Below are 15,748 nucleotides of genomic sequence, written 5' to 3' on the forward strand. Positions count from 1 at the left end.
GGTTGTAAACGCTGCTAATTAAAATAATCTGTATTCAGTGCCAATTTTACATTCGAAATAAATAACAAAAATTTGTTTCATGTTGTTGCCAGGTTACGGCTCAAAGCACAGCGTGAAATCAACAAGTACAATGAGGTAAGAGATTTAATTTACTCTGTTGTCGCTTTTGTTCAATTCGTATGCGGTACACCAAATGTACAGGGTTTGGCAATACATATAGTGTCTTGTATTCTGTTTTTGTCATAATTTTTTAAAACTATTTTCTTTATTTCAACAGGTCATCAAAAAAGGAAAAGCACGGAACTTTGACTGCTACGAGGTAAATATTCACGGTGACGTCTCTGTGCATTTACAAATTGAATTACGGCACCAATATTGAGTTTATATCGTGATTTTGGCAAAATCGCTGCCGTCGATTTCCAGCTTAGAGCCGAGACGCAAATACTGTGGTGGGAATGGCTGCGTGCCAAGCGTGCATCTGATCACTGAGTGTCTGTTTGCCCTGGGTGGAGCGAACCCTCGTGCCTCTATTTCTGCAGTGACCCGGCGTAATGCAGTGCAATTGCTCGTTGTTAAATAGCTACACAAGTGATTGTTAATACCGTCGTGTGGATTAGGAAAATTGACTGGGAACTAAACCATATGGCTTCATTCCAACGTATGATTTGCGACATTTGCAGGCACCATAGCCTTGAAAGAGAAGGCCAGCCCAGACTCTCAAAAACATAAACTTCGTAAACACGAGGCAGTGTCTGTCTGACTTTTATGTATTTAAAATGGACTTGATATGCTCCACATAGAGTTGGCCATGATTTAGGCTTTGGTAATAACGTGGACTCGACGTGCAGTATTGAAAAAAATCTCTTCACCATCACCGCAGGTTAGCCAAGGTGGATGTAGCACTTAAACGCGGACCTTCATCAAATAGCACATCAGGGCAGAATACAATATGGAAACTAGGACACCCTAGAAAAAATAAATTGTGCTACCACTCATGGAATAATGGTTATCAGACTCTCATCCGAACTGTAATTGACCTGCCGAGCCAGTCGTGATGAACGCAAGTGGCTTCAAAGGTGATGAGCGGATAAAAAAAAAAGAGATTTGTTTGAACTCGTGAGCCAAAGGATCTCACAGATATGTTAACGGAACAGTGCGTTATTGTCACGTTCCGATACCGCTAAGGGCACAGTGCACTTTGAGACAGCCTATGTAACGTTACGATCTGAACTGTTTTTGTTTTTGGGAGAAGCAACAACTTACCGTTGAGATTTCACTTCATATTTCTATTCGTCAGCGGGCACCTATGTATAGACAACCAGGCACACAAGGGGCGGGTATGGGGGGGGGGGTGGTGGGGGGTCCAGCGACATGCTCTGGGAATCGGATTGCATGAGCCGGTAAATTAAACCTGCCTCTAACCAAATTGTTGGCTGCTGCCCCGGTCAGCCGAGTCCACACAAGTGTGTGCGCGGACGATAATGCCCTTGTGTCGATGCCATTTTTATCCCGATCGGTGCTGCCATCCCGCGATCATGTGTTCCGCACGTGATCGCGGATGGAGGATCCCCCCCCATGACCACGTGATTCTGGAGAAACATCAGTTTGCGAACTTTGACGTGCGCATTGTGCCAAAAACGGTGTTGGGTAGCTGCCCGGCTCGTAGGGCAGCTTCTTCGCGCTGCGCATCAAGAAATAAATAAAAAAAGGCAGGGGATTTTCTTGCGCAAATGAGCATTTATGTGGTGCTCATCTCCCTTGGACGGCTGTAAGAAAGTCGTGGAAATTCCCTATTCCTATGGTGGTGAGGGGTGGGTGGGGGGGTGCAGTATATCCTGAAATTAGTGAGTGTTACCTTCCCCACAAAACGGATGCTTATTTTATCAACCCCGGAGTGATGATGAGTCGAGTCAACCCCGAACCAGGAGTTGAACTCACATTCTTCTGATTGCAAGCCGCTCACTCTCCCGCTGAGCCATCTGGCTGTGGAAATCGGTGTGGCGGCTACACTCTGCCCGGCATGAGCTTGTTTTTGTTTAACCAGGTGAGAACTTGGGAGGCCAGTCCAATTTGTAAAGCAGAGACCTGGACTTGTGGGGCATCTCTGTTGCCGCCTGCCACGCGGGGGGCAGCCCTTGAGGAGATTTAAAGAGTGATGCGACGTGTGTGACCGCGACGCGAACGCAAATCGACAGGAGGAAACGCTTGGCTTGCTCCTGAATGTCGATCTTGATCTTCTGAGGGCAGCGTCTCACGGCTTCGATGGTACAAATGTCTACCGAGTTCGATGCCCGTACATTTACGTTAGTCAAGGATTTGTGCGGGTGCACAAGCCTTTGAGATAAAGGGGGTTGGCTCATTTTGTGTGCGAGTTGACGGTTCCGTTGTCGCCTGTGGCTTTTGCGTGTTGCGCGCTCACTCTCTTATGAAGCTTGTGGTACTGGTGCCTTCTTTGTTTATTTCCATAAGGGCATCAGAGGCCCTCTGAGCTTGAGCTTTGTCGCATACCTATGGGATAGAAATAATAAAAAAATACATTTTAATGGATCGCATTGTTGGATGGGTGATCGCCGTGCATGCCGTTAACTGGCCTTGAGGTTGTGCTGGGTTGTGGGCAGCAGTTGGCGGTGTAGCCAAAATCCATTGTTTTACTGTAATTGTATGCACCCGCCTTCACCAATCCTCAATGACCAGTGCGGTGAAGTATGACCAAATAACACCCATCACCTCCACGGCGTTGGGAGGCCCTCCAGCAGTGGATTAATAAAAATTGCTTTAAGTGTACAATTTAGAGCACTAAACCAAATAAGCAAATTGACACATTTACATTCTTAATATTTTACAACTACAAGCTTTATCAGACCACACAATGGCGGCTTGTGGACATACAAAAACACCATGTTGCCATGCATAATAACGAATGATAGAAAAACGTGTACATTTATTATGTATTTTTAAAACTACAAAATTTTCTGCACTGCATTAAAAGGAAATACTCGTGTTGAACCAATGTGTACATGCGTGTTGGACTAACAGATGGTATTTTTTCATATTTACTCTTGCTGCTTGACTTAAGAGGGCATTCCTAGCCAGAAGCAGAGTTTGGCATTGCAATTATTTGTATTTTTTTACGTGAAACAGCCTCAAGAGACGTGTGCCATTATTACTCTTCCACACAAGCACAATAATTCTGGCCAAGCAATTAATTTTAAACTCATGACTGCAAACCTTGGCCTCAAAAGCCATGCTGTGCCACCTTCCCTTCTCTAACCGTGACTCGGTGGAATTAAAATTCGGCAGCTTTGCCTCTTCATCCACACGCCAAAGCCTGCGATATTTTGGCTTTGAAAATCGGGCAGTGCTATAAATATTGTGAACCGCTTCCAAAAGTTTAACGTTTTCGCGAAATGGCGCGCGGGAGCAAGCCGCAGGCGCGCTGTACCGTGTGCGGGTGTTGTGGCCGCGTTGGTAACGTTGACTCTTGTCCCCTGCTGTGATCGTGCAGACTTGTGCCGTCTGCTTGGAGGACTTCACGCTCAAGGACAAGCTGGGCATTTGTCCGTGCCGGCACGCCTTCCACCGAAAGTAAGTGACCCAGTGACCGGTGGGGGGGGGGGAGGGGGGGCATTCTCTGTGTTTTCTTTGGAGTGCCGAGAGTACGAGCCACGAATATAGTGAGGCAAAACACCATTTGGGGAGGTGTCCAGGAACAAATGTAATAACCAACACACGCACATTACATCTATATATTCAGATCATTCATGCTGGTTTCATTGAAACACGTGACAATGTACTTTTGGTGGCACAGGGAATTTAATAATTCACCCACTATGAAATAATAAAGCCCTATCTTTATATTTGAATGACGACTAGCAGACAGCTCAGTTAACGGTGTCTCCAAACTTTGACTAGAATTTTAACCGTCTGTTAGTCCTAAGTTTAAACGATCTGAGTCGGTTTCCCATCTTGACTTGAATTTCTAAAATCACATCGACCTTGCAGTTCTCCCCATTGCTGGAAAAAAAGTGAGCATCACATCTTTTTTTTTGTTAACTAAAAACTCCATGAGTGTGGGACTTTTCTCTCACACAAGAAATGGGAACACTACAGGATACTTGCAAAGACATCCACAATTTACCTGTTTTAATTCATGCATGACATGTCGTTAGCGAGCACCCATTAACACTGGCATGGCGCACATGGATGGCCAACCCCTGAGGACAGCGCCACCCTAGGCTGCCATCGTAAATCAGCGCTGGTACTCGCACGGATTGCTGGGTACTCATGTATGGCCGGATTGCTGGGTACTCATTTAAGGCCGAGCGACTGGGTGGTTGGAAGTGGTGGTATTTACAATAGTGTTTGTTTAGCCCAGTGGTTCTTAACATTTACTGCAGCCTTGCACCCCTTTCGGTTATCAATTGTAAAATAAATTGTGTCAATAAATATATAGGTTCGATGAAACAAAGTAATGGTAATAATAATAATAGGGTTTTTCCCCTTTTTTCCCGGCAACAAAACTGAAACCTTTTTACAAGGATTCATGTCTGCATTAACCACAATACCTGCAGTCAAAATGCAAACAAAAAACATACTATGATAATATATGCATTGTCCTTGAAACTGATTGGTCCACACCAAGGGACGGCTTTCTTTTGAGCCTCGACCCAATTGGTGCTCGACCAGATGACGCCAAAAGGCGTCCAGATGACGCCAAAAGGCGTCCAGATGACGCCAAAAGGCATCATCTGGTCGAGCACCAATTGGGTCGAGGCTCAAAAGAAAGCCGTCCCTTGGTTGTGGACCAGTCAGTTTCAAGGACAATGCATATATTATCATAGTATGTTTTTTTTTCGATTTAAAACTTTCGTGACTGCAGGGATTCATCTTCTTGGTTCTTTCGGTAAAGTCACGTAGAATGTAAATAAAATAATAAAAATAAAACATAATAAAATAAAATTCTCACGATGTTTCGGCCACAACACAAGTAGCCTTCTTCAGGTGAAGAAACAGGACTGTCCGGAAGACAGCGCTTGAGTGAACACTGCCAAGCATGGACAGCGTCTTTTAAGCTGTGTGGGCGGAATTAATATATGAATTAGCATGTTACCCAGCCCCACCTCCGGAGTGGAACCGAACTAGATCAGTTAGACAAGACACTCTACAAATCACACTTATCATTGACGGCAACAATGTCTACATCGGATTGGGAACATGTAGACAATATGACTGCCTCTTCAGCTGCCACTGTCGACCAAATGTAAGGACAATTTGATTTCCAAATTCAACCGCCTTTCCAACAAGAAATCGGACCCGCACACCGAAAAGCTAGACGTTAACAAAGTCGTAATTAATCGCAGTAACAGTTATATTTCTGATGGTCTGAAAGCCGATTTAGCTAAAAGGCTAAACTTTGCAGTCACACCTAGACACATACCAGTTAATGATATCATTGCCCATGTCGATGTGGCACTCAAGGGCCTGGGTCACATCGCTGTAGACGTAGCAAGATCTGAAATCACTGCAACCCTCAAAAACGCTAAGATGCCACCTAGCAACATCAGCAAAGACGAGCGCTTTGAATTATCTCAATTAAAAAAGAGAGATGACATTGTCATCCTCTCAGCCGACAAGGGCAATGCCACTGTCATCATGGACAAAATAGAATATAACAACAAAATTCAGGAACTACTCAACGATGGCAGCTATACAAAAATAAGTAGAGACCCCACCAACAGCCTGGTTACTAAAACCAACAAAATCATTTCTGATTCAACAGCATTAATTGATCAAACCAAACAGTTCTCGTTGAAACCTTCTGCGGCCAGACCACGAAGATTATATGGCCTTCCAAAGATACATAAAGAAGATGCACCTCTTCGTCCCATCGTCTCTACTAGCAACTCCCCCACCTACAAACTGGCTCGTTTTCTGTCTGAAATCCTGCGGCCTTTGACTGGAAAAACCACCTCTGCGGTACTAAATTCTACTCACCTGGTATCGACAATCAAGGGTATTTCCCTGTCCCCAGACGACCTGCTTGTCAGTTTTGATGTGGTTTCTTTATTCACCAAAGTTCCAGTACCTGACACCATCGCAATCATTGAAGACTTGGTTCATCAAGGACTGCATACTGATGTACCCCCCCTGATGAAACACTGCTTAACCAACACATACTTCACCTGGAATGGAACTTTCTACAAACAAACTCAGGGCACCCCAATGGGCTCCCCCCTATCTCCGGTTGTAGCCAACGTGTTCATGGAAAAATTTGAAACTGACGCCATGCAGACTGCCACTCTTCGCCCGACCTTATGGAAGAGGTACGTGGATGACACTTTTGTCATCTGGCCACATGGCCGGCCTGCTCTAGACCAATTCCTCGACCACATCAATTCCATACATCCAGCCATCAGATTTACCATGGAGGTCGAAAAATATGGCAAGCTACCCTTTTTGGATGTCTTAATTAAAATGAGACCTGATGGTTCAATGAGCCACTCTGTCTACAGGAAAGCTACCCATACGGATGCTTACTTAAAACCGGATTCTCACCACCATCCATCCCTCATCAAGACTCTACCATAGAGCCCAATGCATTTCCGACCAGGAACACATTGCCAGTGAACTCAAGCACGTACACCAAGCTCTCAAGGCTAATGGTTACTCCGACTACATCCGCAAAGCCATCACTCCAGTCATGAAGAAGGATCCTCTTGAGGAGCCATTCAAAACCATCACCTTACCCTACATTGCGGGGGCTCACAAAAAAGATCTCCAAAATTCTGAATAAACATAAGATCCAGGTCCGATTCAACACAGTACATAAAAAAATCTGTTCAGGCACTAAGCTCACTTAAATGAAAGCGACTAGTGCACCGCTGTGTTAAGTGAGCTTGGCAGATAACGTACAATTTGAAACATTGCTCATTTAAGGGAAAACGGATCCTGTGTGGCCGTATATATAAAGCCATTTTCGTTGTTCTACTTGTTAGTCGGGATTAGGCCTGGAGCGGAGATACCACCACCATAATAGCCGGGACAATGAGAAGAATCATTTTTCACAATAATAATCATTTAAATCTATCAAGCACCCTTATACAATCGATCTCATGGCGCTATGCATGGAAAGGCAGAAATACTTTAACATCAGCCAAGCAAAGAAGAAGTAAGAAAGACGTTTGAAAATAACTAAAGAGAGAAAGCCATTTTAAACAGATACGTTTTTCGTCGTGATTTGAAGATTTGTAAGTGTCTCAGAAGTCCTGACCTCGAAGGGCAAGGAGTTCCAGAGTTTAGGTGCTGCAATTGTGAAGGCACCGTTATCCCAAAAGCACGATCAATACCGGAAGAACCACATGTAACTGCACGTCTGGAGTTCTGTATTTTTACGTAACTGACAGATACCAGACCATTTAATGTTCAGGGAAGTTTCCTATATTTTATAAGGCAACTACCCCAGACATCTTCCATGTGCAGAGTGGGGGGTGTATCTCTGGGGGGGGGGCGGGGGGTGCTTGAGTGATATGAGAATTTTGGAATTCAAACCAAGGCTGTATAGAGTGGACTAGAGCCACTGTTTCCTGATTTTTCAATTTGCGGTATTGTCATAATGAGCGCCGTTTATTGAAGATGTCTGGCCACCGTGGATGACTAAGCCAAATACCCTCTATAGCCAATGCTGCCAGAAGGGCCTCTGCCGGCAGTGGCATGAGCAAGCAAATTATATACTGCACCTTGACCTTGCACGCTATTTAAATAAAAAAAACATATGTACCATAGGATGTTTACAAGATTAAAATGTACATTATATTTTGTCAAATAGATGCATTTGGAACACAGTGACTAAGTTTGAAGACCGAATAAGCTCCACATTCGATCATGAAACAGGCATCGGGGGAACTGCTGTGAAAACAACGCCTAAATCACGGCACACGACGTCAGCAGTGGCCATTAAATAGAAACACTTCCGTTTTGGAAAATTGTTGCTCAAATGTATATAAACATTTCATCCAAGCAATTCCCCCTACTTGTTTGTCGAAACCTCAGTGTTTTGACAGCAGGTTTTGAACAAGATGAGATTATGTAATAGCGGTGGCTTCGTCTCAGCTCTCCAAATCCACCATCCAAGCAGTGCCTGCTGGGAAACTCTTTATTTTTATAACCAAGTGCCCCTGCAGATTTTATACTCGCTCAACTTGCCAATTGTAAAACCTACATATTGGCAGAGCTCCAATATTAGTATTCAAGTGCAGAAGAGTCTAACTCCCATTTCACATTAAACAGCTACCCGCTTCAAAGCATTCTTGAATACGAACAGTGTCCATGATATGTGGGCGAGGAACATGTCTGTATCCCAGTCAAATAAGAGTGATTAACAGCTGCCAGCTGCTCTATGTGGGTGTTTTATTTTTGGATTCCAGTAACCATATCCTCTTGTTTCATTGTGATAATTTCATAGCCCTTAATACGACTGCAAAGGGAACATCACACATTAATAATTGTTGGATCCATCTCATTATTCCTGCAAGAATAATTTTCCAAACTTTAACCCAATTGTGCTTTTGGCGTCATGTCTCGTGACGAATTATCTATTTGGAATTTACGCAGCAGCTATGAACCCTTCTTGTGAGAGTGACCCACAGAAGCGGATGTTACAGAACAAATTCTGAGAACGTTTAAAGGTCTCACTTTTAAGAGCTTACAATTTCATAAACACCCAAGACAATAAATGTTGGTGCTTTTTCAAGGGTTCACTTCCAGTATGTGGTATACTTTAAAGTTAATATTCATATATGTCACGGGTCAAAAATGATATGCTTATCTCTGATTTCGCTAATGCAGGTTAATTCCTGCATGTGCCCGTTGTCACAGGTGATTTGGTTGCAAAATAAATAATACAACATTTCCCTCGACCGCACCAACAAATTATTAATTAATCGGGGTTTTCAATACACGAGTTCCATCTCTGAGAACGACAAAGTCCGGTTTGTTACGCGATGGACACTGTGCACGGTGTGTACTTTTGCCAAAGAGGTCTATGGAAATGACTCTCGGAGGCAGTCTTTGATGTAACTTTCCAGTGGCCGTTCCACAATACGGGCATTGCTCGCCGCGAGAGTTCCCAACGTGCTTTGCTTTGTCTCGCGATTTGACGCCACCGACACCACAATTGAAATGTAACTGCTGCGCAGTTTTTTTTCGCGGTTGTGCTGTACGGCTTTCACATGCGCTTTCTGGTTGTGCCACCACGTATTGTTCGGCACCATGCCGTCCGACGTTTCGCTCCATGTGCTCCTTCAGCTCCCGAGACAATATTTTTGCCTCCAGTTCCGGATGCATTGTTGTCACACGCTGGCAGCTTCTCCAGGAACTCAAGCTCCTGGCAACAAAACATACCAAAGTAGCTCCCCAGTATGTGACAAAACAATCTCCCAGCCAGCACCTGACAACATATTGTTCCGCATTAAGACCGTCCTCAGTATATTGCATTCTTTTTTCTTCACCCGACGCTGAGCCTGACTCGCCTCCTCCTCCTCCTCCTCCTCATCCGTCACAGGTGCCTGGTGCGCTGGCTAGAGATCCGCAAGTCGTGCCCCATGTGCATCACGCCCATCCTGTTGCCTGGCTCCAAGGCCATCAGGAGCCAGGGCGAGCCGGCCTCCTTCGAGCCGACGCAGCGCCAGCGGCTGCTGCCGTCGGCCGAGTCCGGGGACGCGAGCGACACGAGCGACTCCGGGGACCTGGGCCTGGGCGTGGGCGCGCTGGGGTCACCGAGCTCCTTGGGCTGCCCCGTCGACAGGCAGCGGATCTCGCGAGCGGCGCTCTACGGGGCCGAAGGGCCCAGCGGCGGCTTCTCCGTGGTGTGAATAACAAAAGAAGGGATTCTTTGTTTCGTGACCGCGTGCCGTCGTTCGACAGCGGGGGGGGGGGGGGGGGGGGGGGGGCACCTTTGCTCCGTTTTTTCCGGGGGTTGTCGCGACGGGCAGCGGATGCTGCCGCCGCCGCCACCGATGAAGTTTGGACTTGTGAAGTTTTTAAAAGGGACTGTTGGGGGAGAACGCAAAGTTGGTGCGGGTGGTAGTGGGCCCATCGTCGTGACGGGCCTGCGTTTACCAGTGTGGACGTTGGAAGAGTCCTGCTTCAGACCATCGCAGAGCGTGCTGCAGCGAGCGGTCTGTCGTGTCAACCGCTGTTGCCCGGTTGTGAATGCTGCTGCTGCCGCCTGCAGTTGCTCCCCCCGTCTCACTCGCTATGGGTACACGCCGTCAAGAGCTCACTTTTGCTCAGCATCACATCTGCTTTTTTTGCTAATGCTCCGTTTTGTTAAAAAAAGGGGAGTAAAAATTACGAGCCTTTTTTTGGATTATTTCCACATTCGCTAAAATTACACAGGCGGGGAATGGAGACCTGAGTAAAATAACAGATTTACAGAGGACAAGGCTGTGAAAATGACGATGAATTATAGTGTAAAATACTGCATTATCTATCGACAAACATTAGTAGAAGGAAAGCTTTGAAACAAAGTTTTGCTGTGAAGGAATAACACCAAAGTTTAAAGCCACATTAAATGTTGATGTGTGGTTATAGTTACGAGGGCAACGCAGAGGAAATTGTGATAAGGACTTGAACATTATTATTGTAAGTTATTCTGTGTAATACTGTACATTTTTATTATAGTTTTTATTTTTACTTAAATGGCAAGGTAATTATGTTATGTTTGTACCTGGTGATGTGCAAGATGTATGATTTGGAGGTCTACAGAAAGTTTGTTAATATCATTTGGGATCATTGGTACGCTGGCAAAGTTGATAGTGCAAGGAGAGACCCCTATGGAAAGTAGTTGGTTTGCTCCGCGCCATGATATGAATTCACTGCAAACGTCACATCTGCAAGACTGGATATGGAATGAACCAATTCTGTTACAGTGGTCGATTTAATTACCACGGTTCACACCCTCCACAGGTGCCATTCATTGATGCTCGAGTTGTACTTCATATCCAGTTTCTAACTCGGAAGCAAAAAAACCAAGAGGCGTATGTTTGCCTGAACATTTCTTTTAAGACGTGACAGGGTTGGCTTCATGAAATAACATCTCTTGAATCGGCCCTGGTTGCTCTTTTGACAAAATGGCTGAAACTAAATCCCCCTGTTTGGAATTGGAAGACCTCTTGTGGGTTTTCATGTAAAAATCTGAACGTGAACAACCGTGAACAAGATTGTTGGCCTGTCGTCGGCCACTTTACAAGCACGCGTCCAAAAAGGCCCCCAACAATATTGAACCCGCTCCTTTCCAAACCATATTTTCGAGCAGCAGGCAAGGATGACTTTGACGATCAACATTTTCCACCACAAAATAACATCATCGTCCAATTGTTACGGTTCTAAAACACATCAATGTCAGACTTGTAAATTAGCAACACTACCCTGTGCCTGATTGTTTACAACTTGAAATTTATAATTGTAAGTTAAAATGACTACAAATTGATATTTGATATTTATTGTGAAAGCCTCGTTTTGTTATTGTAATCATTAATTTATTTTTTACAGTTAAGCTTTAAATTTTTTTTACATATTACAGTGTTATTTTGTTATGTTAAACAGGATTTCTTTTTTTACTATTGCACGACAATGTAAACGATAGCTCGACACAGTGCGGGATTTTCTGCTTCAAGCGATGGCAAAATGTTTCCCCCTTTTGAGGTTAAATCGTGAAATGTGAGTCCAATCGGTTTCTCATCTCAAGTCTGGAAATAAGCCCAATATTTGACACAATGCCCCTTTTTAAGCTACATCAGGTGAAACCACACTGGTAAAAACATAGCACCAGCCCGGACTGTTACCCTGAACGTTCAGAAAAACGTTGTCCAAGGAGGTTGAAAACTATGAGAAGAAGAGGAAGAAGAAAAGCTTGTCAAATATCATGAAAGTGTTTCAAAAGAATGTATCAGGTCCGGTATTCATTGTGCGATATGCAAGGACTATGGCCTTGGGATTTATGCCATAATTAAGATGAACAAAAAGTAATTTTGTAAAATAATTTGAATTAGTTTTTGTAAATTATATACGCAGCATCCAATGTGGGAACCAGAGACCAAGTAAAATACAGGCAGCAAACGATTGCCTGCTTTAATTCATCAATTAGAGGTGGCGCTTTTCCCGCGGGTTACAGGCGAGAAGTTTCATTTAGTTATCCATACCAGTTTCCGATCAGCGTGCGCCGATGGTTCTGTTACTCTTATACTCCGTGCGTGGAGATCTCCTGGAGAATGTTTTTTGCAGCCCATGTTTACATGGAGCAGGGGGAGGGCACCTCCAGTTAGCACGGTTGGCTTTGTACGGTGCGAAGGAAGTTCACCATACATACAAGTGAATACTAAAGGTGCAAAGGAAATGCCACAGTGCAAGCTAGCACGTAAAACAAGTGTTACAACGAAAAAGGCCTATTCCAATCCAATTTAATCCGATTAGCTAGTGACGACCCGCTTCTAGCTTACGTAAATATTAACGTTTCTAAAATATTCACTGCTGTTAATATCCGCAACGGGGCCTGTATCTTCTCGTTGGGAAGAACTATCATCTTAAGAATACTGTGGAGGGAAAGTATAAAGAACATGTTTACCTTTCGATTCAATTACTAATTAAGTCAATCTTATTTCCCCCCCCCAAAACATATCACTGGCCCCCTATGCGCGTGCAAAAATTAAGTGACAAAAAAGCCTCTAGATGTATATACTATATATCAATGTATACACAGCTGCCTAAAGAGAGACAACACGAGGGGAGATATAAGTAAACCAGGGTCCTTCACACTTGTACTGGCACCCACTTACTCTTAAGCAGCACTGAAGCAGGACATTGCTGAACTCACGAAGAAACAAAATGAAAGTCCGAAGTTGGAGGGAGGTGAAGGAAAGACGCTGACAAGGGTCGTGCGCTTCCTGGGGTGGCACGAGCGATTATCGGCTGGATCGCGATATGAATTTTGTAAGAAACATGCAGTCTCCCACAGCCACCGTACTGCGGATGTGTCACCAATGCCCAGTACAGTGTGTCCTCGAAATAGCGAACTAATTCAGGGAAGGGATGCCCCGGTATATCCCATTTCAATAACAAAAGAAACACCATTATTTGCATGAAGACGAAATTTAGCCCACTTGTGAAATTGTTTTTTTTTATATTTACAAATTTAAAAGCGTTATGAAAGGTATAAGGAGAAAAAAAGAACCCACTGAACCTGCCAAAAATCAAACCAATTGTGAAACACGCAATCGAATAGTACTTTAGTGCAAAGTACTGCACTTAATTGGGACTGCACTGGCACGTGGAGTTTCTGGACAGTGTAGAGAGGCAGTAAAAAAAATCAGGCGAAATTGCACTGGTTCAGTCCTCTTCCAAGTGTTTCAGTCGTGCAATTCAAATTTGTTTTTCCAAAGTTTTTTTTTTAAAGGGCCCCAGACCAAGAATCTCCAGTGATATGCAGGACGTAGCGGATGGCTTTTAAGGGCACTATACTTGGATGCGTTGTGGTTTGTGCGCTGGGGATCGATGAAAAATGCCGTTACTTCCCCCGCCTGCCGCCCTCTGAAAGTATGTTGCTAACGCCCAGCTATTGTGCCTCAGTGTTGCTGCTTTTGGTGTTGGGTCCTCAACAAATGCCAATTTTGCACCATTGCCGTTTGGTGGTGGTGGTGGTGGTGGCGGCGGAGGTCCGCTTGCTGTCTGTTTCTTGTCGAAACGAACCTGTACATATTTATTACCAGATTCTAGGTAAATAAAGAAACAAAGAGGCAAAAAAATACATTACAAAAAAAGTGATTTGTATTGTTAGAGCGTAACTTGCATTTGTCGATGATGTGTTTCCATGGAAAAATGCTCGCATTTAATAAATATGAAAAACAAAAACGGGGCCAAGGACAGTTTTGAGTGTGCGCACGCGAGTAACTTAATTTTTGCTGTTGTGCCAAGATGTTTCCATGCGATGGAATTATACTCAAACAAGAAATGAGCAGATGATTCTCCCCATCACCATGAAGCAACCCTCCGAAATGACGCTCATCGTTCCGCACACTAAAACCCACTTTGGTAATCGGAAAGCAACAATAACGCATGCGAGAACTCAAAATCTAAACCTGCGGTAATAAAATTCAAACAGCCGAGCGAGTTTCCGTGGTTGTGCCGCTGCTGCAATGGGGCTGTGGCTTCCAACGCCAAAAAAAAAAATGACTCGCGCCGGATTATTACACCGTTGTCCGCAATGAACAAAAGCCTGCGCGCAACACCAATGCAGCTACATTCCTTCATATTGCTCAATTAACTATCCGCCTCTCGATTTGTCATGAGTGTGGGTGGGTATGAAATCTGCAGAGGCAGTGGGGGGGGGGGATTTTCGAACGAGTTTTTGCCTGCACGAGTCAATGCACGCAATGAGTAATTTGCAATGCCCCCCCACCTTGTCAACGCAAAACTGGACTCCCATTAATTCGTAAAGGGCGCGCGAGCATCTCATCATTGTCGCCCCCCCCCGCCACCCCCGAAACAGAACTGTGCAACAAATCCCGTGGCACCGAAAAGCCCAAGGGCGACCAGCGACGACATCGCGGATGCCCTTGGAAGCCACGGTCCCATGAAAATATTTGTTTTCATAGGCATCGACAAAGGATCATATTGAGTTTATAATTTTGTAAAAGCTCCCTTCTTCCTAACTGCTGAATTTGGGTAAAAGTACACGTGGAAAGTTGGGTTAATGCCAAAAGCAAAATTGTGCAATTCTCACTTTTGCCCAAGTTTGACTCTTAGTTACGTGACACGGGTGCATTCACGATTACAAAACATTTCACTCACCAGCCACCTTATGCTGCAATAGCAATCCACGCAGATTACCGCATGGCTTGCATCAACAGTTACCCTGTGCGTGCAGACACACCCACAATCACTGGGACGAGATGGGAGTGAGGCAGGCACGGGGTGGGGAGGCACTGCACAACCCAGCACAATCCTCCGAAGTGTGAGAATACCCTGACAAGCCCAGTTGGCAAGTGCCGCAGTGTGCACACAGCCTAGCCTAGCAGCGGGCGAGGGCGCCATAGCCGATGCACGCTGGCGGCGCTTGCGCTCGGTATGTCACCCTGTCAACCTGTCACGCTGTCACCCTGTCACACGATATGCGACATCGGAGAGGCGGGCCGGTGGCAGGGCGCCCCACCAAAGTTGGCCCGGAGACCCGCGTCGCATACGCGGGCAGATTCGAATTGGGGCCAAGGCTGCTCGCAGTTTTAACGCCGAAGATTCAAAACTGCAAATGGGAACTGGATGCCGGTTGAATGTCACCAACCACTTTTAACCGCATGGAACCAAAGCAACGCGTGGTCGTTCAGCGCGGGAGCTTTGATGTCGTTTAGGACAAGAGATGAGAGAATCTTCACTACAAAGAGCCAGATTTCAAAACAATTATTGGTCACGGGCACACACCAGGATAGGCTCATGATAAGGATTTACATTTTTATGCACATGAAAAAGAAAATAAGCAAGGCGGTTGTTTACAAATAATATCCTTTAATGTGACCAAGAACCCCAATTTTGAGGAATTTACAAACGTTAATTTATGTTTATGCATACAACTTAAAGGGCTTCAACACGAGCATTTTTCAACATTTTCCAACGTAATTGTTCGACACTTCTGGCCAACGACAGCTCATCCCAACACGACGGTGAGGCTGTGGAGGGCCGGGGGGGGGGGGGGTGTGCA

The 15,748-nt window shown here is 45.0% G+C and overlaps 1 protein-coding gene across 3 annotated transcripts in view; it reads left to right on the forward strand.

Moving 5' to 3' along the window:
- Positions 1-13,905, forward strand: part of LOC116941288 (RING finger protein 24-like) — a 39,232-nt gene extending 25,327 nt beyond the window's left edge. For all 3 annotated transcript variants that reach the window (XM_032952178.2, XM_032952175.2, XM_032952177.2), the window contains exons 3-6: positions 93-135; positions 278-319; positions 3,506-3,585; positions 9,560-13,905. In XM_032952178.2, the coding sequence (XP_032808069.1) occupies positions 93-135; positions 278-319; positions 3,506-3,585; positions 9,560-9,869 (475 nt within the window). In that variant the 3' untranslated portion in view covers positions 9,870-13,905. The remainder of the gene's footprint in view (positions 1-92; positions 136-277; positions 320-3,505; positions 3,586-9,559) is intronic.
- The last annotated feature ends 1,843 nt before the right edge of the window (positions 13,906-15,748 follow it).

Source organism: Petromyzon marinus, chromosome 11, assembly GCF_048934315.1.
Source record: "Petromyzon marinus isolate PM22_M1 ecotype Great Lakes invasive population chromosome 11, UKy_Petmar_22M1.pri1.0, whole genome shotgun sequence".
NCBI lineage: Eukaryota > Metazoa > Chordata > Hyperoartia > Petromyzontiformes > Petromyzontidae > Petromyzon > Petromyzon marinus.